At 38.2% G+C, this 26,428-nt stretch overlaps 1 protein-coding gene across 1 annotated transcript in view; it reads left to right on the top strand.

Annotated features, from left to right (window-relative positions):
* Exoc4 (exocyst complex component 4) overlaps nt 1–26,428 on the top strand; it is a 787,478-nt gene that overhangs the window by 613,163 nt on the left and 147,887 nt on the right. The window contains exon 12 of the mRNA XM_076833103.2: nt 8,814–8,950. Within this exon, the coding sequence (XP_076689218.2) occupies nt 8,814–8,950 (137 nt within the window). The remainder of the gene's footprint in view (nt 1–8,813; nt 8,951–26,428) is intronic.

Below are 26,428 nucleotides of genomic sequence, written 5' to 3'. Positions count from 1 at the left end.
TGCTTTTATCATCAGCTTTGGCCAAAGGGAATTGAGAGACTCGGACTTTAGCTTTTGAAATATCATGAGCTGAGCTATCTATCTATGCATGTTGCCAGATCCTTTAAGATTTGTATTTATTATGACTCTTTTTTTCAACTGGAGAACAAGGGTTGCTTTCAGCTCTAGAATGAAGACTCCAAGCTCCACTATCTCGTACACTGCCTTGCTGCTCTCGAGGTGCAGAAGACCCTCCGCCTGCCTATCATCTGGCTTTCCACAAACTGGCTCTTCTCCAGTCAGCCCCAGCTCCCCTGATTTCTCTGTGGGAATCCCTTCCTCCAGTTGCATTTCTCTCCTGTTTGCTACACAAGACCAGCTCATCCCTTGTCCCCAGACTTTGCCTGCACCCTTTTCTTGCCTGAAATTCCTTGCCTCAGCTTTCCAAGCATCCAAACTCACCCATCCTCCACATCCCAGACCAGCCTCCCCTACCTTTTTGCTTCTGTTCCCTAAGTTGTCTTTTTGCACATATTTTCATCTGCTATTGGAATATCACCTTTTTCTATTCTGAGTGATGATTCTGAGTGATTCTAACTAGATTTGCATCACCCTCAGAAAGAAGAGTCTATATTTTTTAACCAAGAATATTTCTTGACACAAAAGAAATACTATAGCTACTAATGTTTCATAATCCATAAGTTTCCTAACATATAGTGCTTTCTATTTTGCTGAGTAGCAACTTTAAGGTACTATTGAAAGACAGAGAGAGAGAGAATATATGTTGAGGATATTTTCTACTCTTTCTACTCTCTGGATTTTATTATATATCCAGGGGAATTGATAACTTAGCCATAGCATTACACTGATATAGATAGAAGTCAACAGACATTTCTTATTACCTAATATTATCCAGGGAAAGGAAGTTGCCCCCTAGGAGCTCACAGTCTAATTGAGCATACTGTTAATGCTTTTTGTTTCATTCCCCTTTCCTGCTATTTTGTTTTGCTTTGTTTTGAAGATGAAATCACAAATCCCAAATAAACTCATAGTCAGCTGTACTTGTAAGATATGTTAGGCATGGATTTTATTCAAACATAAGTGATTATCTACCCAAAATTCTTAAAAATACATTATCAGTAATTTATATCATATATATTTCCAAGTTTTTAACTGGCAAATGAACTTTACAATCACTTTTATGAATTCTGAGGCTGGAGATGTGGCTCATGGCAGAGTATTTGCTGGTGTGCGTGAGATCCTGGATTCAATCCCCAGTACCAGCAAAAAAGGAAAAAGAAACATGGATCTTAAAGGGATATACTTTTTTCTAAATATCCAAAATTTGACTTTATATTTTCTTTGTTTAAGCCTATTTGTAAATTATCCCTTACTCTTGAACCTGATGAAAGAGCCTCAGAATATTTTTCCATGTCTGCCATGTAAGTATATCATCTTTTCTGAGCAGTAGAACTTTGCAAGAGTACCCTACTACATTTGAAGTGGGTCACTTAGTGACTAGTGTCATCAGATTAGATTAATTTGTTGAATTTGCTTGCTGAAAAATAAGGATATTCGAAATGTTCCACTGGGATATATCCCCTGGGATTATAATAGTATGTATTATAAAAGGACTTTCATTATTTGACTTCTGACAGCCTCTCAGCCTGCCCTCCAAGTTGATCTTTCTTTCTTTCTCTTTCTTCACACACAAACACACACACACACACACACACACATACACACACAGCCTTCAACCCAACCACAAAGAACGACTTGCAATTCTCTGAGTCCTATGCTATGTCGCATTTACACTTTGCATCAACCTGAAGTACTTTTCTTTCATCTTTGTTCAGCCTGTAAATCGCTATTTATATTTTAGAACTCAGTTCAATTGTGAAATTTTCCTTCTCACCATTTTCTCTAGCCTTCCACTACAGCCCCATTAACTCTTTCTTCTGTGCCTCCCCTGCATAATATACAGTTCCCATCATAGCACCGATATTTTATTGTCTTTATTTGTGAACCCATTTGTCTTTCCATCTAAGATTGTTGAAAGGCAGGAATCCTGTCTTGTTTGGCTTTCCATAAACTGGTTTCTCTTTTCCACAAACTGGTTCCTCTTCTCCTAAAGTTTGTCTAATATTTGGCACAGAGACCATATTTACTTAATAAATCATTTTCTTCTCAATTAGTTATTTTCCTTCTGATCCTCTTTAGACTAGTTCTCAGCTGGTGGTCATGGCCAGCAACACTGCTACATAGTCACAGTTTTAAATACTCCCTAAGTAAAAAACATTATGATAGGATACATATAGATGGAGTTCTGAAAAGTTTCTGAAGGGATGCCTATTTGTACAATGGTTAGAGATGAGTTATTTAAAATTGAGGTTTAAATGCTCCTCCCACAGCCACCAGCCAGATGCCCTTCCTAGTCAGTCTCCCCTGGCTCCAGCAAAAATAACTCTATTCTGACTTCTGCCACCATAAACTCTCTTTGCCTTATTTTGAGCTTCACATAAATGGAATCTAATAGTATACATACTCTTTGGTGACTACTGGCTGCCTCAGCATTATGTCTGTGATGTTCATACATGAGAATTCTTGTGTGCACCACTAGTTTGTTGTTTTGCATTGCTCTGTAATATCTAACTTTATGGCTGTTTCAGAATTTTACTTTCTGTTCTACTGTCAACGGACATTTGAGTTTTTAGCTTAGCCTTGAGATTGTCTTTGGGAACCAGACTATAGAGCATATCTTCAGTGACCTGCTTTTTATTCTTTCTCCTCCTTCCTCTGACAGGTAATGCATTGATCTTTACATAGAAAGTGCCTTTTATTGCCTAGTTCTATATAATTTTCCCTCTTTTAAGGAATCTTATGGAACAGTGGGGAGGTGATTAAAAGTACACAAAATATTATAACAAAGAAGTTAAAGGAACAGCTACCCAGTCAGGATATTTCCAGGTTCTTTTTTTCTTTTTTGCTACTGGGGATCAAACGTAGGGTCTCAAATATTTTAGGCAAGTGCTCTATCACTGAGCTATATCCCCAGGCTAGAAGTTGAGCGTGTTCCTTTTTTTTTTTTTTTTTCTTTCCTTTTTGTGGGGGAGGGGTGGGTGGACCTTGAATTGAACTCAGGGGCACTCAACCACTGAGCCACATCTCCAGCCCTATTTTGTATTTTATTTAGCAACTGAGTTGCTTAGTGCCTTGCTTTTGCTGAGGCTGGCTTTGAACTCTGGATCCTTCTGTCTCAGCCTCCCAAGCCACTGGGATTACAGTATGCACCATCGTGCCTGGAACCAGGTTCTTTCTTAAAGAAGGTTCTTTCTTCCCCCTCAGGACCTGCCCCTTCCCAGGGGAGCCAGTATTCTGACTTCTCCAGATTTCTTTTGCCTGTTTCTAAACTACAATAATAATAAAATCTTACACTTATACTACTTATGTCTGATCACTTTTAACTAAGCATGAGTTCTGTATGACTCATCCCTGTCATTGTGTACATTTGTCCTTTATCATTGCTCTGCAGTATCATTGAATGAATATACCACAATTTATTTGCCCACACCTATTGATAGAGCTGAAACTTGCTCTTCTTTTTGACCATTTTAAATAAAATTGTTATGAATAGGAGCACACATTTCAGTGGGAGATATAATTTTTTAAAAGACGATTTAGTGGAATAGCAGTGACAGTTCCTCAGGCACCAATTTCTGAACTTGTGGCCTTTTACCAGCTGGTTCAGTAAAGGAGCAGACCCATTCAGAACAGTTGAAATGTCACACAAATCACAACATGGACCAAAAAACAGAAGGTAGGTTTCCTTTTGGCCTCTGTCACTGTTGTGTTTGTAGGTATTGTCATTGTTTAGTAGCCAATTACTATTTCTTGCTGATAGTAACTGGAAGGACAGTGTGGTATGATATGTTTTGCTAACTTGTAGTTGAATATGCCTCAATAAACAACGTTTATTGTCATCATCACGAATTTGTGACACCCCATCATTCCACAACTTCCTGTGTGTGTCATAGAGATGCAGCGTGTGTACCTGAGGTAGTGAGTGGATTTTTATGACCATGTTTTCCTTCTGATTCTTCTATAGCAGTTTCCCAGAATCCTAGGTTCTTTCATCATCTCTGAACCATCCCTGCACAGGAGCTAGAACAGCACACATAGAGACAGCATCCTTCAAACCTTGTTTGTTTTTCTAAATTTGAGTTAATTTATATATCTTCAAATCTCTAATTAGCATATTTTGGTTTATGTGTTATAGAAACTAAGATAATTGGATGAAATTAAGTGTTTTGCAGAACTATCTAAGACCTTCAGCTACAATAAATGTTAAGTCCTTAGAACCTTGGGAATCAAGATGTGGTCATAACAGTAGTTAGTAGGCTATGGTCCACTTTACTCAGGTTTTTGACCCACTACTGAGCATTATAATTGTATTCCAAATTTATCTTTTCACCCTCTTCTGAATGTGCAGTGCATCAACTTATTTAATAAACAATTATTGAGCACCTGCAGTGTGTTAGATACTCAGCTAGGGTAGAGTCACTGGTCAAAAAGAATTTGCAGAGTAGTGGAAGAGACAGCCAAGTGAACCAGTGGTTACCAAGACCATTTAAAGACTAGGCTGAAATTATTTTGTCAGGGAGTTCTGGTAGCATAGAAGACTGGCATTTACGTTAGACCAAGCAACCCTTTGGTGAATCTTCAAGGATGAGAGTCATGAGGAAGGAAGACCGTTCCAGGCATAGAGATCAGGAGCCACAAAGGGACAGAAGCAGGGATTATCCTGGTGCAAGCAAGCACCTGCCAGTGACTCAGTGTGGTTGGAGCAGGTGCTCAGTAGAGATGGAAGGAAGGCTAGACAGGTAGACAGGGTCAGAGCTTAAGAGGCCTGGGGTGTAGGACAGGGTGTGGGCCAAGAAGGAAGAGACCTGATTTCTCCATTATGAAGAACACTGGTAGTAATACGTCTCAAGCATGTCATTGGTCTTTAGTGTCCTTGACAGAGCAATCAGGAAAGAGACATTTCCAAACCATGTTCTAGAACATTGTTCTAGTAGATGTAAAAAGATGGGCCATGAGAAAAAAAAAATTTCAGTAGTTAAGGAGAAGATTGAATACTATATACACTTCTTCAAAATTCACAGTGAGAATTTATTAAAGGTTTTCAAAGTCTTCTAGTAAAAGAACCACTTTAGTTTTAACTCATCATTTTTTTTTTCGAGTTTTTTGAGCTTGGAGTCAATTTTCTATATTAATGTCATGCTGTGGAGTCCCATTTTGACAAACAGATGGGCTGTGTCTCCACAATCTGAACATCTTCATTGCCTGTTCTGTTTGTGTTGGTGTGCTGGGGATGGTGCATGCCCTTCAAGTGTTCCACAATCAAGCTTCACCCTCAATCCTCAGTGATTCCTCTTCAATGTGCAGGACCAAAGAGCTGGTTCTTATAGATGCACTTCTTAGATCACTTTGTATCCTTGTCATCAACTTTGGCTGTTTATTTTTCATAGCGACTTTTTTTTTAATCACCTCACCTGTCCTTTTCTCCTCATTTTTTATGTCATGCTCAGACCATATGACCTGCTTTTAAGTTCCAAGAAATGTGAAGTGAGTTGTTGCTAAACAAATATCAATCATTTTTAATGTATTTAATAGAAACTATAATGAATAAAGTCAAGATCTTACTTATTATAAAGTCCTTATATTCTGCATTGGCAAACCTCAAAATTAATAGAGTCATTATGATGCAAAGAGATCAAATAAATAAAAACAGGATTGACTTTGTTAAAAATTTAATATTTTCAACATTTATCTGTCAGAGCCACTGATTTGGAAATTGTTATAAATTCTCAAAAAATGGGAACATTTTTTTTCCTGTAAAAATCCCCATCATTTTGCAAACTGCAGTGTCATTTTCCTCGAAGAGAATGTAGTGATTGATTATCCAGAGTGCTGCCATGACAAGGTAAACCAACCAAATAGCTGGAAAATTGTATGTAATCATATAGCATCACCTAGGTGTGTGCTGAGCACAGCCATTAGAATTAAGCCATGCCATTCTGATCATTCCCTGCTGTACATCCTTCTCACCCTGCAAACATGAACCTCCAGGGAATGGGCAGAGATGCTTGCAGTCACCTCTGCCCCTACAGATGTCATCAGTGCAGTTCTTGTCACCCAGATGCACTGTGGTAAATACAGGGCAAACCTACTTCACAGCAAGAGATTTCAAAATGCAGAGACATCTGGACCAAACATCCCTTACATATATGACATTCAGAGAGATGTTCATTAACATTCTTTTATTAGTAGTATAATCTCGAAGGTCCTGAGAAACTATAAACAAAGAGAGAAAAGGAATCATGGGAGCTGAACAAATATGGTCTGAGCATGACATAAAAAATGAGGAGAAAAGATCCCTTCTGAGAATTCGGCAGTGTAGTTAGGAAGGCCACACGTACCTGTGATGACTTGAGAACTATTACACTGTGATCCAGCCAATGTCAAGGTAATGTAATGATGAGCAAATTGAATACATGAGTCATGAGAGTGATCAAATTTTCCTTGGTTATTAGAGTACTAAACTGAATCAGAAGAAAGGAAGGGGAGACCCAAGCTACCCCAGACATGATTATCAATACTGTGATTGGGAATAGAATCAGGCTCTTTCTCTTAATAATTAGAGTAATCTCCCTGTGCTCATCTTCCCTGCAATGCTTTAGATATTAAGGGGGCTCCGTTAGGATGGCTGACTTCTCTCTCCTTTATTAATTGCTGTTCACATGTTTTAGGATACCCTGTGTTCTGAATCAGGATGAGAATTTTAGATGTTTCTACGCATGGGGACATGTAGCCAGGCAGAATCAATTCCTGTCACTCACTCACAAATACAGAGGAATGGGATTATGGATCAGGGTGAAGCTGCAGTGCTTTAATCTTAAAATCAATACAGAAAAGGAAGTTGAACTTGTGGGGATTCTATAGAGACTGTAATTTGGTTTCCTAAGAGGTTTGCCTTACAGAATATAACTGTTCCTTTCTTCTCTCCTTCTAATTATTTTACTGAGAATGGAAAGGGGAGGGGAAGGGGAAAAAAGACAGAAACCTCTACAGCCAAATCATCTTGAATAAGCATGCAAATGTAAGTCATAATTCAAGCTAATCCTCCTTTGTGTTGAGAAAAGCTATACACTTTTATCCATTCTTTATTAAAAAAAAATTAGTCAAAACCCTGTATCCTATAGCCTGTATTTAAGCATAATAAAATGCCTTTGATTCCTTTATAGGTCCCTAGAAAAATGTTTTTAATGTTTACTTTTATGCCTAAGTCTACTATAGCCTATGTGATTTTACACAAATAAATATTCAACACACTTGTTATTGACCAAAGGATTCCAGGCAGTTAAGCATGTGATTAATATTTACTCCCATGTAATTCTGCTCCTTTTGAAAGAGACATGAACTAATGGTTTTAAAGACTCAGTCTTTTTCTTAATCAGAGATTTACAGCTTATTGAATATGCCTCTTTTCAGATATAACACTGATTTGTTGCACAGTACTATCTATCCGACTTTAAAGTGGGCTTATTATTTTTCCCTTTGGATAGTTCTTTAATTCAGTTTTAAAATATGTCTGAGTCTGTTTGGATCCTGTTCCTGTAGTGGTGACGATGATGTTGTTACAATTTGGATTTGAAATGTCTCCAGAGGCCCGGATGTTATGTTAAAGGCCTGTTCCCCAGAGTGGTGCTGTTGGGAAGTTGGAGAGAACCCCTAAGAGTGTAGGGTCTACTGGGAGGTCTTCAGGCCACTGGGGGCATGCACTTGAAGGAGGTTTTGGAACCCCAGCCCTTCCTCCTCCTCCTCCTGTTGCTGGCCATTAGATGAGCAGTTCTGCTCTGCTGTGCACTTCTGCCATGATGCCCTTGCCATAGTCCCAAACCACCAAGCCAGTCAGTCATGGACCGAAACCTCCAAAATAAACCTTTTCTCTTTATAAGTTGATTATCTCAGTTATTTGTTACAATAATGGAAAGTTGACTAACACAGTAATATACTCTGATCATGGGAAAATGTTTGAGCTGTGAACAGAACTCAGGACTAGCGCTGAGACAAAATGGTTTGGTGAAGAGAGCAAAGCCTGGAGCCCTTGCTTTATTTGCTTCATCTTTATAAGTTTCTTTACACTTCTTTTGACTAGGAGTGATTTGGGGTGATGGGTAGGGGTGTCGAGAGGAATAAATGAGCTGATGCATGCAAAGTGTACCCTGCACTTGCAAGAGCCCCATAAATGTTCATGATAGTCATGATGATTATGTGAGTCTCGAGTGAGAAAACATATGCTGTGCATGTGAAAACGTTCTACAAGCTTTAAGACAATACAAATGTTGTTGTTAATAGATTGATAGTTTTGAAACTTTCAAAATAAACCATGGAAGGCTTTTTCTTTATGCTACTTATCATAGGTCACTCCTCTCAAAGTAGAACCCTGAAGGTTGTAAATCAGGCTCCAACTGAATATGCATTTTCTTTCTTAAAAAACAAAGAGATGTCTTGTGACTGTCAAGAATTCCTCAAACTCAGTTTGCAAATCCTTATCCTATGTCATTCCAGAGAAAATACCTTCACAGGTCTTTGGAAGACCCAGTAGAGTGTAAGATACTAATTTTGTTCTTGATTTTAGTCCATATTTTAAAATGTCACATCCTTCAAGGAAAGTTCAAGTGTCTTCAATTATTACATCCCTTCATTTGCCCTTCCTTGTCCTGCACGGAAATCTCATGAGTTTCTGTGTCCTCTTTTTCATTCGTTTCCAGAGCACTATCATCGTGGAGAAGACAGTGCAAGACCTCATGAACCTGATGCATGACTTGAGTGCATATTCAGATCAGTTCCTCAACATGGTGTGTGTGAAGCTCCAGGAGTACAAGGACACCTGCTCTGCAGCCTACAGGTAGAGCTTCTGCTAGGGCCTAAGCAAAGTCACTCTAGAACCCCGGCGGTGGCTCTGATTAGTGATACTATCTTTGTTGCCTAACTTCCACCTTAAGAAGAAAGATCACTCCTGAATTTTTCAGGGGGCCTGATAGAACATGTTTCACAGAAATAGGCTCTTAGATTCTTCCATAGTCACCCTGACTGAGGGAATGAAAGGGACCAAGAATCAGAGACACATAAGACTACCCTGGAGTGGCCCAGCTGAGGGTGTCAGCCTTGATTTTCATGAGACTCTAGAATTGTAAGGTTTGCCATCCTAAGGAAATTTCAAACCTTGATTAGTCCATCTGGTGAGTGAAAAGATCCTTTAAGTAGAGCAATTTGAAATTCTTAATAATCTGTAAAGTAGTTCTTTTTCATCCTTACAAATGTATTCTCCCTGATGTTTGATCTATAAGCTTCCTACCTTCACAAAAGGACAGTTTTGTGGTGATGTTTTCAACATCACTAGAGATGAACAACTAATGTCACAAACTGGAAAATGGTTAGTTATACCTCTGATATATTTTATTTGAGTTGAAAAACTTTTCTGGGCTTATGGAAAAGATCATAGTCCTTCTCATGGAAAACAAATTTAGGAACAAATGATGGTCTGGTTGGCAAGACATAGGACAATTATCAAAGAAAGGAATGTGGGCTGGGGACATGGCTCAGATGGTAGAGTGCTTGACTCACATGTACAAGGCTGGGGTTCAGACCCCAGCACCACACACACACACACACACAAAAAAAAAAATAGGAATGTGTGGTAATATTCTAACATGTATGTGATATATAACTAAGGATAGAGAGGTACAGAACATAGTAACTGTACTGCAAAGGTGATAACTGTATAAGATGGAGTCTAAGGGCAGAAAGAGCAAAACATGAGCAAGACTGGAAAAAGATGGTGGCAGCCAGGAGTGACTTTGCAGAAGGAGGGATATGTGCTGGAGAGACGACACTTAGGGAGGTGCAGCTCAGCAGGGGCCGAGGGGAAGCACTAGCATAGTTGCCTTGCATTTGGAGGGACCAATGAGGAGGAAGTTTGACTAGAATAGAGCTCTCAATGGAAGGTAGTAGTTGAATAGAAAGAGTAAGACCAACCAACATAGTCTTTTTAAAAAATGAGACTTGGAAATATAAACATTGTATAGTAAATAATAAGTGAGTCCGAAAGCAGTGTTTAGGGGAAGTTAATCAGACAGAGTAATACAGTATAGATGAATGCTCAACCTTCCTCATTCCAGCAATAAGTGGTATTTGTGCACACCTACGTGAACCAGTTAAAGAAACCCAACCACTTTACTGAGATGCACTCCCAATAATATTTTATTTTTTTCATTCAATTATTAATTCATCAAAAATTGTTTTGGGGTTAAAATTATACATATAATGAATAACTTATAATAGATTATTTAAAAAATATTTTCTATAGTAATTCAGATAAAAGGGCTAAAAAGTATATTGTTGCGTTAACAGAAATCTTAAATTTATATTTTTTAGATTCAAATTCATATAAATATTTTTTGCAGAAAATTACATATATCCCATTAGGATAAAATTCATTGAAGATGTGAAATAGAAATAATATTCAAAGAGAAAAGAAAATATATCCAACTGTTAAAAAAGAGCCTTTTCATCTATATTTTAATGGAGGCTATAAAATTATAAATAACACCTGTGAAAGACACTGACTTAGGATATCTGTCTGAGATTGGAATTTCTGAGCCATACATATTGTTTTTTCAGTTGCACAAAACCTAATTCCAAAGCAGTTAAAAAGTTGTACCAATGTCTCACATACCAAATGAGAATCTAATAGCATATTTTAAATATTAAAGCATAAATAGTAAAAAATGTCTTTAAATAATGACATTTTAAAAGCACTGCATTTTAATTTTGCTTTTATGACTATGTTGAACTTCCATTAAATTTAAAACTTTTAAAAAAGCAAGTTCTGCCCTCTTTTTCTTATATCTGATTATGAGTACCCAATAATTTCTCACAAATAATAAGAAGTTATATAACCTGACTATAATAAGGTAAAGTTGACTCTAGAATCTAAATGCCTCTTGTAGTCATTTTTATAGTATTGTTATTCATCATATTTTGACAGAAAATTTTAAAATTCTTGCAACATTATTCATCACTGGTGCTCTTTTTATCGTAATTTTTGATCCTGCCTCTCAACATGATATGTGACTGGAAGCTATGTGTATTAGTCTGCTTTAAGATGCTATAACAAAATGTTTGAGTCAATTAGCTTATATAGAGAAAAGGATTGTTTTGGTTCACCATTCTGGAGGGTCCAGTCAAATATCAGATGATCCCATGGCTTTGGACCTCAGCCAAAATAGCACAGAGTGTGTTCAAGCATCTGTTAGCTATTTAATGAGCATGTGCCAAGACACTGTGTAAGTGTGTGGGAAGAAAGAACTTAACCAGTGACTGATTCTACCTCTAATGAACTTATATTTTAAAGGATAGAAAGGGAAATATGAGACAAATGATCATAATTTTATATATAATCTTCACACCACTAATTTATGACAGGAAATATGGTAAGGTAAGGGAAGATGCCGTGTTCCAGGAGGAAGAAATTACTGAGGGAAGGATATGAACCAGGCTTATGGAAAAAGAGGAGGATTTGAAGAGTCTTAGGCAGGGGAAGAAAGGAACCAGAGCAATGTCAAGGAAATGGGGGTACGTTGGGAAGGGAAGAACAAGTGAGTGAATGTGCAGGCTTTGAAAGGAATGCTGGAGTCAAACTGCAGGGTCTTGAATGCCAAGCTCCAGGAGTGGGGACTTTTAAAACTAGGTAGTGGACAGCCACTGACTGGGTGTGGGTAGACAGCACCAGGCACAGGCCTGTGCTTCAGGGAGATTTTCTGAGTGTTTTGCAAGGTGGACTAGAAAAGTGAGAGTGGGCGAGTAGAGGGAAGAGAGATTAAGTCCCTCTATTGGGGGAAAGAGAAGGATAATGGAGGGGAAGTAGACAGCTCAAGAGGAATTAATGAGGTAAAATTTCTAGGTTTGACCATTAGTTGGCTACAGAGAGTAAGGAAACATTAGGAAGAAACACTGGTTGAAATTAGCATTATGTTTTCTATTGCTGTGGTTTGGTTTTTTTTTTTTAGTTGTTGTTGGACACAATATTTTTATTTTATTTATTTATATGTGGTGCTGAGGATCGAACCTAGTGCCTCGCACTTACTAGGCGAGTGCTCTACCACTGAGCCACAACCCCAGTTCCACTGTGGATTTTTTTTAAAACATAAATTCAAGATCTTACATTTACCCATTAGATGTAATGTTATTTTTAACTCCTTATTGAAGTCTATTAAGGTATTTTTAAATCTTCATTCTGTCATCAAAAAATCTTAAGCTATTCTTCCAAATTCCATGTCATTCTTGATTTTAGAAGCAATCTTTTATCTTCTTTATATATGTCCTGAAAAGAAAAAAACAAGAACAAGTTCAACCTAACAAGATAAAGTTCAGGAATTTTGGAATCTACTTCTTAAGACAACTATGTATCACTCAATACTTCAGGAGCCCCTTTGGTTTTCTAACTAAGAAAACCAAATTATAACACTCCCAATTATAAATTATAAAACCAAATTATAACACTCCCAATTATAACACTTTTAAGGCAAACAGTACCCCGCTTACTGTGTCTCCCCAAAATGTGCATGTAAAAGCCAGCTGTGGACAATACTCCAAGTATTTGTTCAGGAATCTTCCCAACCCTTCACTTTCAGGACCTACTTCTCCTGCTCTACTGAACTATTCCTTAGGAATTCTCATTTTAGGCCATGTTTGGATAGGAGGTGTCCCCAAAAAATCTCATGTTAGACAATACATAAATGTTCAGAGGTGAAAATATCAGTGTTATGGGTTGGATATGAGGTGCCCTTCCCCCAAAAAAGAACCCCTGTGTTAATGAAAGAATGTGCAGAGGTAAAGTGATTATATTATGGGAGTTGTGACGTTATCACTCCATCCTAGTTTGAGTGACTGGATGGTAACTGTAGGGAAGTGGGACATGGCTGGAGCAGATGGGTCATTGGGGAAATGCCCTGGAAGGATGTATCTTTCCTGTGGCCCCTCTCCCTCCTCTTCTGCCCCTGCCCCTTCTTTCTGGTCTCACCATGAACTGAGCAGCATTCCTCTGCTGGGCCCTTCCCCCATGAAGGCCCTTACCTGGGCCAAGAACAATGGAGTTGACAATCTACGGATGGAGACCAACAAAATCATGAGCCCCAAATAAACTTTTTCTTCTCCACGACATTCTTGTCTATTTTGGTCACAGTAATGAAGGGCAAACTAACACAGTCAGATCTTGAGAACAAAGCCAAAACAACTGAAAGCCAAATTTGTCATTTCTTCATTTAAATCAGGAAAGGAACAAAGTCATGTGTCTTGTTCTTTGAAAGATCTTCCTAGCTCCTGGAGAGGACCACTTTCTCACTGTTCACAAACTGCCTTTTATAATCTCTTCTGAGTCTTGTCTATGATTCCAAATTCACTCCATTTCTTTAATTTAATTTCCTTTTCTTTTTTTGTACCTCAGGGATTTGTTCTCAGTGTTTCTCCATTTCTGTCAAGATATCTCCAGTAGTTCTATGATTCCATGTTTAATTATTTCAGTATCCCAAGATAAATTGCCTAAATTTGTCAGAATATTCTTTCATCCCAGTAATTATTAACACAGTTTATTATTTCATCCTTAAAACAATTATTTACTTCATTTCTAGGATTTCATTCATTCAACAAATGTTTATGGAGTACTCATAAGAGAGTTTGTAGATACAGTGGTGAAAAAGCAGATTAAACATCTGCCTTTATGTGGCTTACATCTCTTGGGATGGGAGAGAGGAGATAAATAATAAGTAAATATAATACATAAACATAAGAAATTTCAGAAGATAATAAGTACTGTGGCGAAAAGAAGTGGAATAAGGTACATAACTCAGGAGTGTGGGAGAATGTAGTTAGCAGTGTAGCCAGTATTCCAAGGAGACCCTGTAGAGTCGAGGTTGAGGAAAGGCTGGAGAGTTAGGCAAGGTATCTGGAAAACGAGTACCCTGGCAGAGGACGAGGCCCTAAGGCAGAACTCTGCATGACCCTTTTCAAGAACAGCAAGGTAGCCAGAATCACAGAGGCAGTAAGGAAGTGAGTATTAGAAGATGGCCATGAGGACAAGGCCAGCCCACTGTTGTGATGTGAAGTTTACTCAGTGAAACAGGCGCCATTGCAGGAATTGTGCTAGGAGCAGCATGCTCTTACTTACACTTAAAATATAAGTACGGAAAATGGACTATAGGAAGACAAGATTGCAAGCAAGGGGACCAATTGGTCTATTGTGGTAATCAAGATAAGAAATCAAGCAACAGTGAACAAAGTTCCCTGCCAGATTGGACGTAGGGTATGAGAGAAAGAAAGGTGGCAAAATGACTCTTAGGACTTGTTATTTCCATTGTGAAATGATAAGTTGCCAGCTATTAAGATGGAGGACACTGCAAGTTTAGGATCAAGTAGGCCAAGATTTAAATTTGGAGGGCCTGTTCTATCCACTTGGAGAAATGGAGTAGAGAGTTGAATCAAATAGAGGGAGCTAAGGCCTGAAGATAGATATTTGCCAGACATCAACATATACCTACTATATATGGGATATTTAAAGCCATGTTACTAGATGAAATCTCCACAGGAGTGAGTATATATATATGGCACAGAAAAAAAAAAAAAACAGAAGTTTGCAGAATGAAGGAACAACAAAGGATACTAAGAAGAACAACAAGGGAATAGGAGAGAGGTCAAGAGAATATGGTGTTGTAGAAACCAGTGAAGAGGGAAGTGGTCAGCTGGGTCAAATACTCCTGTTAGGTCATCATAAACTGAGAATGGACTGCATGGAGGCCATTAGTGACCATCATGAGAGCTATTTCAGGAGAGAGAGAGAGACATAGAGATAGATATGGAAGGATGGAAGGGGAAGTAGAGAAGTTGTAAATATAAGCAAAACTTTTATGAGTTTTGCTGCCAAGAAAACACAGAAATGGGGTAGTGGCGGGAGAAGTGAGCCCACATAAAGGGTTGGTTTTTTGATTGTTTGTTTGTCTTATTGTTGTTGTTGTTATATGAAATGTTATTTTAAATAGGAGAAATAAATGCATATCTATATGTTAAGAAAATGATTTGGGAAAGAGAAAATTGGTGGTAGGAAAATCGGGAGAATTACTGAAACTGTGCTTGTGACTGGGTAAGCAAGTATGGAATCTCATGCACAATTGGAGTGATGGTTTTAGGCAGGAACAAGAATAGTTTTATTCACTGGGGTCTATTCTGCCTATAGGAATTGAGTTGCTTCTCTCATTTCTATTCACCATTTTGTTCAAGCAGGAAGCTTCTGCCTTTTGCACTGTCTGCTAGAACACAGTTCTTTTGGTTATTAGCATATCATGGTTCTCACGATTATCCTGATTTCTTTTCAAGAGACTAGACCCCGTTAACATCTCTCCAGGCCATAATTTCTGGAGTGGTGTCCACTTTTTAGTACTCATTCCCAGAGTACTCCACAAATAAGGGGATGCCTGAGATGATATGCCATGGCTGCTGAATTACGGGTCTAGGTTGAATTTATCTCAGGGTCTGGAAAAATAATCTGTGAAGAGTTGAAGGGGAATAAATAGAAAATCATCTTTGTGCTTGTTATACAGCAGTGCACTCACACACACGCACACACAACACACGGCCCCATGATGCACATTGCTTGTTTCTTAATCAGGTTTTCCAGGTCTAGAGAGAAAATGTTTTCTTGTTGTATGGGTCTGAAGATTCGAGGTGTCCTCACTTCCTCTCTTTTCGTTTATTGCTCTCCCCCGGATTGGCACCTGCTGAGGAGTAATTAGGGCAGTCCTAATTTGGACAGCCAAATTCTGATTACAGTGAGAGGAAAAACAGGAAATGTTCTAGTTTTGCTGCCAGCAAATGACTGATTTAAATAGAAAGCCATATACAATTCAAATGATCCAAAATGATATAACATTGGGGAAGGAGGAAGGGAGCAGGAAACATTGCAATCTGATTTTCTCCCCCGTGATTCTCAGCAGATATCTTTCACAGAAGTGATCAAATCCATAAGCTCACAATGCCCTCTGCTGAGATTTGGTTTCTTTTCCATTTGCTGCAAGAACCTGGCAGCCACTGGGAGTTTAGAGATCCAAGGAAGGTCAAAAAACATCTCCCTTCCTGAGAGCCCCTCACTCTGGAGAGGTGGACTGTACTCTATAATGATGTCATGTCACAGGCTTTGGATAAAGAAGTTTCCTAAGAGGGAAATGAGCACTAGATGTCTTTTTCTTAATTAGTCACACCCCTTGGAGCTTAAAAGAAAACTCAGCTGTGAATTCTGCACTGCATTAGCAATCAGGCAGTTGGTCCATTACTCTGCTGCTTCGAAGTTGAACACTTCTCTCCCTTTGCTTGTCCTCTTTGCCCTGAGACACGAGCAGCAGCTTATGCGTCCCAAAGTAGTAATTTCATGATTGGAATCACTGTTTTCTGAAGTTTCCATCTGTTCTAATTTAGCATCAGTTCATTAATTTTTTTCAGGTCTGAGAGAGAATCCCACCCAATAACTGGACCTAGGAAAGAATACAAATAAAAACTGCACTCAGAAGTTCAACTGGTATAAGACACAAGCAGGTATTTTGGAGGGATGATATCATCATCCTCACAGCTCACCTTTCACCACTTCTAGGAGAGCTAGAACCCATGGTGGAGCCTGAAAAAAGATAAGGATAAAGTGATATGTCTGGACCAGGACTGGGCACCTGGTTGGCCCTTAATTTGCTTGTTGAATAAATAGGAAATTGCTTCCAGACTGAGCAGGATGAGCCAGCAGCAGAGCAGTACCCAGGGACAGGATACATGGGGAAAGGTTGAGAAATCCAAGTGAGTGGAATGACTAGTGTGGTTGGGTGGCAATGGGTCAGAAAGGGGAGTTTTGAAAGTTCTCCATATAGGGTAAAAGAATGCTGTCACAGGTTTCACCAGGAGGATAATATGAACAATTACCACACAGTTTGAAGATCTCTCTGGTCCCACTGTGCTAACGAGCAGGAACTGGATGCCAGAAGTTCTGGTGAAGCCCTTCAGGTTCCCTGTGTAACCAGAAACTACAGGAATGAGAGCCCAGCTGAGCTTGCCTTGCAGGCTCTGCTCACCTGACTCACTCTGAACATCAGAAGAGCTGAGGTCAAATGCCAGGGAAACCTTCTGCAAGCTCCGCAGAAACTTGAATTCCGATCTGCCTGTTATAACTTTCTCCCCTACCTTTTTAGCTCAACTCCCACTGATATATATAGATTCACTTTTATTAAATATTGATTAGATACAAATGAACATTATAAAATATGTACAGTATCTCTTTCATAGAGGGCATTCAGCAAGTGAGCTTTTATTATGTGCTTCTGTAATTTATTTTGTATAACTCCATTCTGATATTTATTCCATTGTACTGAAATTTAAATTTTTATGTATTATTTAATCAGTTATGTGTTCCCCTCTCTAGAACATTATTTTTCAACCATTGGTTCACATCAGAGTTATAATGATGTGAGTTATAGTATCAGATACACTTACTGGCTTTTCCACATTAGGCCCACTGACAGACCTGGGGAAGTGTGGTTTTAAAATGTCCCCAAAGTGACTCTTCTCTTTCTGGTTAGATATCACTGTGGCATATCTCAGCTATGAGAAGGAGGTTATTATGAGGTTTTACACAGTTTTTCCTCCATTATGTAGCATGGTGTCTCTATATGGGCTTCCACGTGTGTTTATTGATCAAGTGACCTTCACTTGACTTTGGCAGTGCACACTGACTGCTCTCCTGGCCCAATACAAATGTGTCTCCCTAAAACATGTCCTTGGAATTTCATAGCAAGCAGCTAGTCCTCATGTCCCCTGCCTTACTCAGCCTGGCAAGATCAGATAGGAGTCTCTTGCAGCAGTGACCTTGATGTGCAGTAATGAGGACCTGGACGAGAATGGAAATAAACACTCAGTAATGTACTTGGTCTCTGTGCAAGGGACTTTTCAGTCATTAGCTTTATCTAGTCGTTCACAACCATTCTGTTAAATTGGATTTTTCTTACCTTAGAGATGAGAAAGCAGAGGTTCAAAAAGGTTAATAATGTGGCAAAGGTCATAGAGTATGAAAGTCATAGTACGTGCGTTAGAAGCTAAGTCTGTCTACTATAAAGTCCAAAGAAGAGGCAATGGAATTCTAGAAGAAAAAGGAAACCAGAAAAATGTTTCAAGTGGTTTAGAGAGACAGTATAATAGTAAGAAGCACAGACTCCAGAATAATGGGTATGGGCCCACTTCAAGCTCAACCTCACCAGCCAGTTGACCAAAGGAAAGTTCCCTGACCTCTGTGCCTGTGACTTTCATCCACCAAAGAGGAATAACGATAGTGTCTACCACAGAGATTGTTGTGAGGATCGGAAGAGTTAATAGACAAAATGTGCTTAGAAGAACCCCTACCTAGTTTGTGGTAAATAATGTGTTGGCGAGTATTATTATTGCTGTTGCTCTTTATGGTGTTTTCATTGTTTTATACTTTGAAAGAAATTTCATTGGTAATATTGTTGATATTTGCCAATAAGATATCACAAGAAGAGTATTCTTGTGACTTCTGTTATTTTGCTGGTGTTTTGTGCTTCGGTTGTGTCATTCCCTCATTCCATCTGTAACTCAACAACCATTGATCCTAAAATAAGACAAGGAAATCACAAGAAAAGAAACCTACTGGCCAGTATTCTTGATGAACATAGATTCAGGAATCCTCAGCAAAATAACTAGCACATCAAATTCCACAACACATTAAAAGGATCATTCACCTCGTTCAAGTATTCCTTGGAAGAAAAGATGCTTCAACATACACAAATCAATGAATATTGTTTATCACATTCACAGAGTGAAGGACAAAAATATTTTCATCTCATTAGGTACAGAAAAAGCGTGACAAAAAAAAGAAAAAAAATCTAATAAATGAGGTATAGAAGGAATACACTTTAATGCCCTGTAGGCCAGACATGACGTGCTCACAGCTAATATCATGCTCAGTGGTGAATAATTGAAACTCTTTGAAGATCTAAAAGATCAAGACAAGGATGCCCACTCTCATCGCTTCCATTTAACATAATATTGGAAGTTCTGAGAAATTAGGCAAAAGGAAGAAATAAAATGAAAAACTGTTGCTGTTCTCTGATGACATTATCATACAGACAGAAAACTCTTTAGATTCCACCAAAAAAAAAACCAAAAACATTTGAACTGATGAAAGAATACAGTGAAGTTTCAGGGTACAAATCTACATATAAAAACAAGTAGTATTTCTATACACTAATAATGCATATTCTGGAAAAGCAATCAAGAATACAATCCCATTTACAGTAACTACTTTGAAAAATACTTAACCAAGGCAATAAAAGTCCTACACACTGAAGACTAAAACATTAATGAAAGAGACTGAAGAAGACACAAGTAAGTGGAAAGATAACCTCTGCTCATGGATAGAAGAAATAAATACCATGAATATGTTCATACTTTCCACAGTGATCCACAGACAGATTCAGTGCAATCCCTACCCAAATTCTTGTTTTTCATAGTGATAGAAAACAATCCTAAAATTCTTAGGGAACCATAGAAGACCCTGAATAGCCAAGGCAATCATGGACTAAAAGAACAAAGGAGGAGGCATCACACTGCCATACTACAAAACTACAGTATAAAACAGTATAGTACTGGCATAGAAGTAAATTCATCAACCAACGAATACAATACAGAGCCCAGAAATTAACCCTCTATTTTTGACAAAGTTTCTAAGAATAAACATTGAGGAAAGGAGTATATTTTTGACAGTGTTGTTTGGAAAACTGGATATTCATATGCAGACAAATGAAACTGGATTCTTATCTCACACCATGTACAGAAATCAACTCAAAACGGATTAAAGACTTAAGTGAAATCTGAAACTGAAAAACTGCAAGAAAAAAATTTGGCATTGCTCTAAGCAAATATACATTTGACCAACATGGAGACAACAAAAGCAAAAATAGATGAGATTACATCAAAATAAAAGGAAGGAAACAAAAGACTGAAAACACAACCTATAGACTGAGAGAAAACATGTACAACCCATACATCTGATAAGTCACTAATATCCAAAAAATATAAGGAACTCAAACAACTCTATACAAAGAAAACAATTACTCCAATTAAAAATGGGCAGTGGGGGCTTGGGATATAACTCGGTGGTAGAGTGATGCTTAGCATGCATGAGGACCTGGGCTCAATCCCCCGCACCACCAAAGTGAAAAAAGAAATGGGCAAGGACCTAAATAGACATTTTTTCAAAAGAGGACATACAAATGACCAGCAGATTATGGAGAAAAAACCTCAACATCACTAATCATAAGGAATTGCAAATTAAAATCACAAAGGGATATCACCTCACACTTTTCACAGTGACTATTACCAAAAAGATGGAAGATAAGTGTTGGCAAGGATGTAGAGAAAAGGGATTCCTGTACAGTGTTGTGAGAATGTAAATTAGCACAGCCATTATGGGAAACTCAAGATGGGGGTTCCTCAAAAAATTACAAATAGAATTACCACATAATACAACAGTCCCACTCTTGGATGTTTACCCAAAGCATCTGAAATCAGTATGTCAAAAAGATGTCATACTCTGTATGAAATCAAAATGTCAAAAAGTGTCATGATCACTGTGGCACTGTTCACAGTAGCCATATTACGAAGTCAACCATAAATCTCCATCGGTAGATGAATGGATAAAGAAAATGTGGTTATACAGGGAAATTGACCAAATTATACTGTTTTGTGCATGTATGAATATGTAACAATGAATTCCATTATTATGCCTAATTATAATACACCAATAAAAAAGGAAAAATGTTATATGTACATGATGGAATATGATTTGGCTTTAAAAATGAAAATTCATTCTTTGTGAAAACATGCATGAAATTTGCAAACATTATGTTAAGTGAAATAAAGCAGACACAGGTGAGGACATGAAGTTTTTGTCTTCCTATCTGTGCAATCTAAAACAATCAAACTCAAAGAAGCAGAGGGGAGAATGGTGGTTACCAGATGGTTGGGAGAAGGAGATGAAGAGATGGGAGGCACAGATACAAAGCTGCTATTAGACAGGGGAAGAAGACTTTTTTTGTTTTAGTGTATTGCAATGTGATAAGTACAGTAAATAATAATGTATGTTTAGAATCATTAATAAGTTTCTTTCTCAACACAAAACTAGTATCTGTAATGACACATTAGATTGATTTCATTTTTCACATTATAGTCATAAATCATAACATTACTTTGTATCCCATAAATGTATATTGGATATAATTTGTTGATTTACGATTTAAGAATAAAATTTTTGAATAAATACACAATTATTTATTGAGGGCTGGAGTAGAGAACTAAATCAGCTAACAAGGTCTTGCCTTCCTGGATTTTACATTCTAACAGAGGGAGATGAATAATAATCAGTTGTCAAATGAAAGAACAAAATAGATTTATCAGGATTGAGGATGGTGTGATTTAAGTAACAACAACAAAAAAGAGTTTCTGAGTGAGGGGCAGCTTCAGGAAAGGCCTCTCTGAGAATGTGATGTTTGAGCTCAATTCTGAAGGATGAGAAGGAGTTGCATAGAGGAAAAGGAAGGAACAGGCAGAGGATAGGATCTAGCTCACAGCTTATGTGAACTCAGGTAAATTAAACAGAATAGAGTGAGCAAAGATTTAATACTGAATAAGGTTAGACAGGTGCAGAAGTCAGATCATTTTGGTATTTTTCTGGCTACTTGTGAGAATTATGTGGGAGCTTTAAAAATACCAGCTCTGAGCCCCACTTCAGCATGTGAAATTTATGTATTTTTAAAATACTTCTCAGGTGGTTAACATGCAGCCAGATTTAAGAATCACTAATGAAGGACCTTGAGACTAGAGGATATGAATTTTACCCTAAGTGCAATGGGAAGACATGTAAGGTTTAAACGGGGAGCTACCTGGTCTAACATCTGTTTATAAAGATCTTAAGGATATACAAACACAGAATGTGTTTAAATTTGCTTAGCACAAGAAAAGTCTGATCAATGACAGTTGAGACAGATTTTATATTAATCATTGGTCCACTGTCTGTGCTACAATATAATTCTATTTTTTCTTGGGCTTTTAAATATCCAACAATTATGACTCTTCATATGAGAACTTGTCTATTTGAAGATCACTATTAAATTATCTCTATGAGTTACCTTGTGTAAACTCTCAGATTCCAAATCCTCCTTCCCTAGGGTCCTCTTGAATTGTTTCCCATGAACCATCTCCAGAATTATCAGATGTTTCCTAACCTCTGGGTACAAATACATACCACCATAGGTGTGACCAGCATAGGGTATTGATATCAAAGATAATCTGGTGTTTCTCTCCTCGTATGTATTCTGTTCCATCTTATTTTGAGGGATCTTGGTTTGGGTTGCCTGTTGGTTTTGCTTCATTTTCTTCAGCAGTAGCATAATACTGACTCTTATTTTGCATCTCTCATTGTCATTATCACTTGTGTTTCTGGGCACTGCTCTGCAGTTTGGCCTGCTGCAGGCCCAGTCATTCACAGACTAAATTGGACTACAGCCGTTTAATTTGGAGCAATTTTGTCCAGGGTTCATTTGTCTAGCTTGGCTCCTAGTTTTTGAAGTGTCTGAAAGATTCAGTCTGGTAAAGTAAGCATCATGCCCTGGTTGTCACCAAGCAGTTGAATCCAATTAGCCCCACCTGCCCCTGGTTGTTTACCTAATGAAAGACTCAGCGCCCCAGCTGTGTCCAGGGACCATGCACACTTGCACATCCCAACTGCTCCAACGCAGAAGCAATGCACATCAGAGTGAGTTGACACCAGCAGATGTTTTCTGAATGAAACCCACTCAACCGTGTCTAGAAGGTGGACCCTTCTTGTGGCAGCCTTATCACCTGTTTCCAGAGGTATACCTATCTTCTCTTCCTCCTGGGAATGGGTACAAATAGTTTCACAGATGGCTCTGTCTGTGGCCCACTGAGCTGTGAATTAATTAGTAGATGATGGTTCTGGTAGAGATGATTAACTCTACTTCTCTTAGAGAATAATTGTTAGGAATGCAGTGTTCTTTTTTAAGGCTATTTGGATATGTCCTGGAATTTTGTAACCCACATGATCCTGTTTGTCGCAAAACCAAAAACTAATCAAGGTAATTGGTCAGGGTGGAAACTTTGCCACTTGAATGAAAAAAAAAATTTCCTCTATGGTAATTGTATGCTAATTGATGCCAGTATTTCAAATTAGAATATTTGGAATTGCTTTTGGGATTGGTATTCATTCCAATATGAATTAACATATTTATTGTTAAGAGCAGGATGTAGTAGTATTTTAATTCATTCAGATTACTATTCTTTAGTAAAATTGGATCCATGAATGTTAGGTAGTAACATAATATTGAATTTTTGAATTAGTTCGGTGTTTAAAAAATACCTAAGTAAAAAATATGTGTACCTTTAACATAGTGTCCCACTAAGATAATGTTTTATTCCATCAAATGCTAAAATAGAAAATTATAACCCCGATGTGTACAATACCATCTCACACTTATTGAAACTGTATCCCAAGCTTGGGGGCGGGGGTGGGGTTGGGGAAAGACCATCTCTGACCCAAAGATTTAGATGCTTTGGGTCAGATTTTGGGCTTCTAACTGCAGAGCAGAATTCAGCCTGAAATGTGGCTTTAAAAGGAATTGAAGCATCCAACCAAAATTCTTTTCGGATATTGACACTGAAATTTAAGTTTTACATAATTTATATATGGCACAAAATATTATTATTATTTTAATTTTTTTTTACAAACCATTTAAAAATGTCAACACTCTTTTTGGCTTACAGGACATAATACAGGACAGCTGGCGGATAGATGAGATTCACAGGTCATAGTCTGCCTACCCACTGTGTAGGACAAAATACCATTGTAAAGTGATAGAGTTTTGTTTCCTCTCCAAAGGAGAGATCTTTGTAGGCTGTCATACCAACAGATTATTCAGAAAAAGTGAGTTTTTGAGGAAGTTTTTTAATAGTAGAAAGGAAAGGTTGTCATCAGTCCTTGGTTCACTTCTTTTGTGAGTCAGGACTTTTTCTGTTTAATTTTTTTCAGAGGGAGACACACCTATATTGATTTATTTTTCTTATTTGTATTTTTTTCTTTTTTATTGTACTTCTTAATTCTAATTTGTTATATATGACAGCAGAATGCATTATAATTCATATTACCTATATAGAGCACAAAGTATATTCACACCATTCATGTCTTCTTCATACCTGTACTTAGTGATGTCCATCTCCTTCCACCATCTTTTTTTACCCCCTGGTTCCCTTTCTTCCCTTTGCCCTATCTACAGTTTGTCTAATCTTCCCATGCTTCCCCTTCCAATCCACTATGAATCAGCCTCCTTATATCAGAGAAAACATTTCGGCATTTAGTTTTGGGGGATTGGCTTACTTCACTTAGCATTATATTCTCCAACTTCATCCATTTACCTGTAAATGCCATGATTTCATTCTCTTTCATCGCTGAGTAATATTCCACTGTGTATATATACCACATTATCATTTATCTACTGAAGGGCATCTAGGTTTGTATTCTTCTTTGTATTAAATTCAAAGAGGCATAGAATGATCTGTGATTTTATTGAACACCAAGTGACTTAGTAGCTCATCTGAGTCATTTACTGCAAAGAAGCAAAGGGAACCCACTAAAATGGTTTTAGTTTAATACGTTATCTAGACTCCTAAAATTGAGGACTGCTTATTTTTATCTCCAGTTTAGTTCTTATATACCTTCCAAACACCAGGTACTGTTTTGGGCACTGAGGATACAAAAACTAATAAGAAATCAACTCTCCAAACTTGTAAAAATGTGTAGCAGGGCCAGTAAGAGAATGTGCAGGGTAATGATTGTGACCCTTGAGTGCACATGTGGATCTACTGGGAAATGAAAATCTTTTGTTGCCCCCGCCCCCAGAGATTATGATTTGCTTGGTCTGGTATGGCCTGGGTACCTAGTTTTTGAAAGTGTTCCCCAGGTGGTTCTTATGTGCAGTCAAGGTTGAAAACCTCTGGTGTAAGAGTGATTGGGGCATACACAGAAGGGAGGACTCAGCTGTAGCAAGGTAGGAACTGTCACAGGAGAGCAGTCTCCAAAGAAGGGTTCATAGAGTTCCTAGACAGAAGGGGAACCTGACTCAGGCCTGCAGGGTTTCTTGGCATACGTGAAGGAAAAGAATTTCAGCACGCTCCAATCAAAGGCATAGACAGAGGTTTATTTAGGAAGGTAGATACACATTCAAGGAACAATGGAGGCAATCTCAAGAGAAAGGCCTTTGGGGTAGAGCAATAAATACTCAAGGGAGATTGCAGGTTAACTTCAGAGGGAGAAACAGCACCCCATTGGTGTGGGGTGTTTATATTTATAGAGGGCTGGTCCTAGGGGCTGGACTAAAGGTGAAGCAGGGTGGAGCTACACATTTTCACTCTAGTTTTTTCTGTGCTTGCATGTTTTGCTCATGTTACATAGGCATGGGTCAAGGGTGTGGGCCAAGGACATGTAGCTCAGGAATTGCAATTCTTCCTGGGCACTCTTTTGCATCTTGATGCATCTTGATGGATTATAGGTATTTCCTTTGAGGCTCTGTATATCTTTCTACTGAATCCCTATCTCATAGTCGAGGTAGTGCTTGATAAGCAGAGGCAAAGAAGGAGGATGAGAAAAAAGCCTCCCTGGCAGTGATAACACAGAGAAGCAGGAAACAATATACAGCATGTCCACCCAACGTGCACAGAAGCTTGGAGCAGTAAGCAAAGACAAAGGAGGAAAGCAGTAGCAGCAGGTACCTCCAGAAAGATAGATGTTCATGCTTGCTAAGTGTGATCTTGGTCTTGCATGGAATTAGGAGTCACTGGAGAGTTCTGAGAAGGGGAATACAATTATTATATCTGTAGTTTAGACATAAGATTCTTCCAACCTGTGTGGTGAGTTGAACTGATGGTCTTGTACTTCAGGCAAAAAGCCCAATTACAAGGTTATTGCCAAATCCAAGTGAGAAATGATGAGGGTTTAAATATAGGTTAATGGCAGTGAACCTGGACAGGAAATGACAGATTTATGAGATAGTAAGGAGGTGGAATTGGCAGGATGTAATCACTGTGGGTGATTAGGATGCCTCTGTGTTTCTGGCTTGAACAACAGCATGGCTTGAATAGGGGATACCAGGTGTTTAGTGGGAGAGAAAGGGGTAGAAAGCAAATGAGTTCCTTTGACTCATTTTAATTTGAAATGCTG

This window comes from Callospermophilus lateralis, chromosome 1 (genome assembly GCF_048772815.1).
Source record: "Callospermophilus lateralis isolate mCalLat2 chromosome 1, mCalLat2.hap1, whole genome shotgun sequence".
Classification (NCBI taxonomy): domain Eukaryota; kingdom Metazoa; phylum Chordata; class Mammalia; order Rodentia; family Sciuridae; genus Callospermophilus; species Callospermophilus lateralis.
Note: the sequence above shows the minus strand (reverse complement) of the source record. Positions and strands in the feature narration are given on the sequence as shown.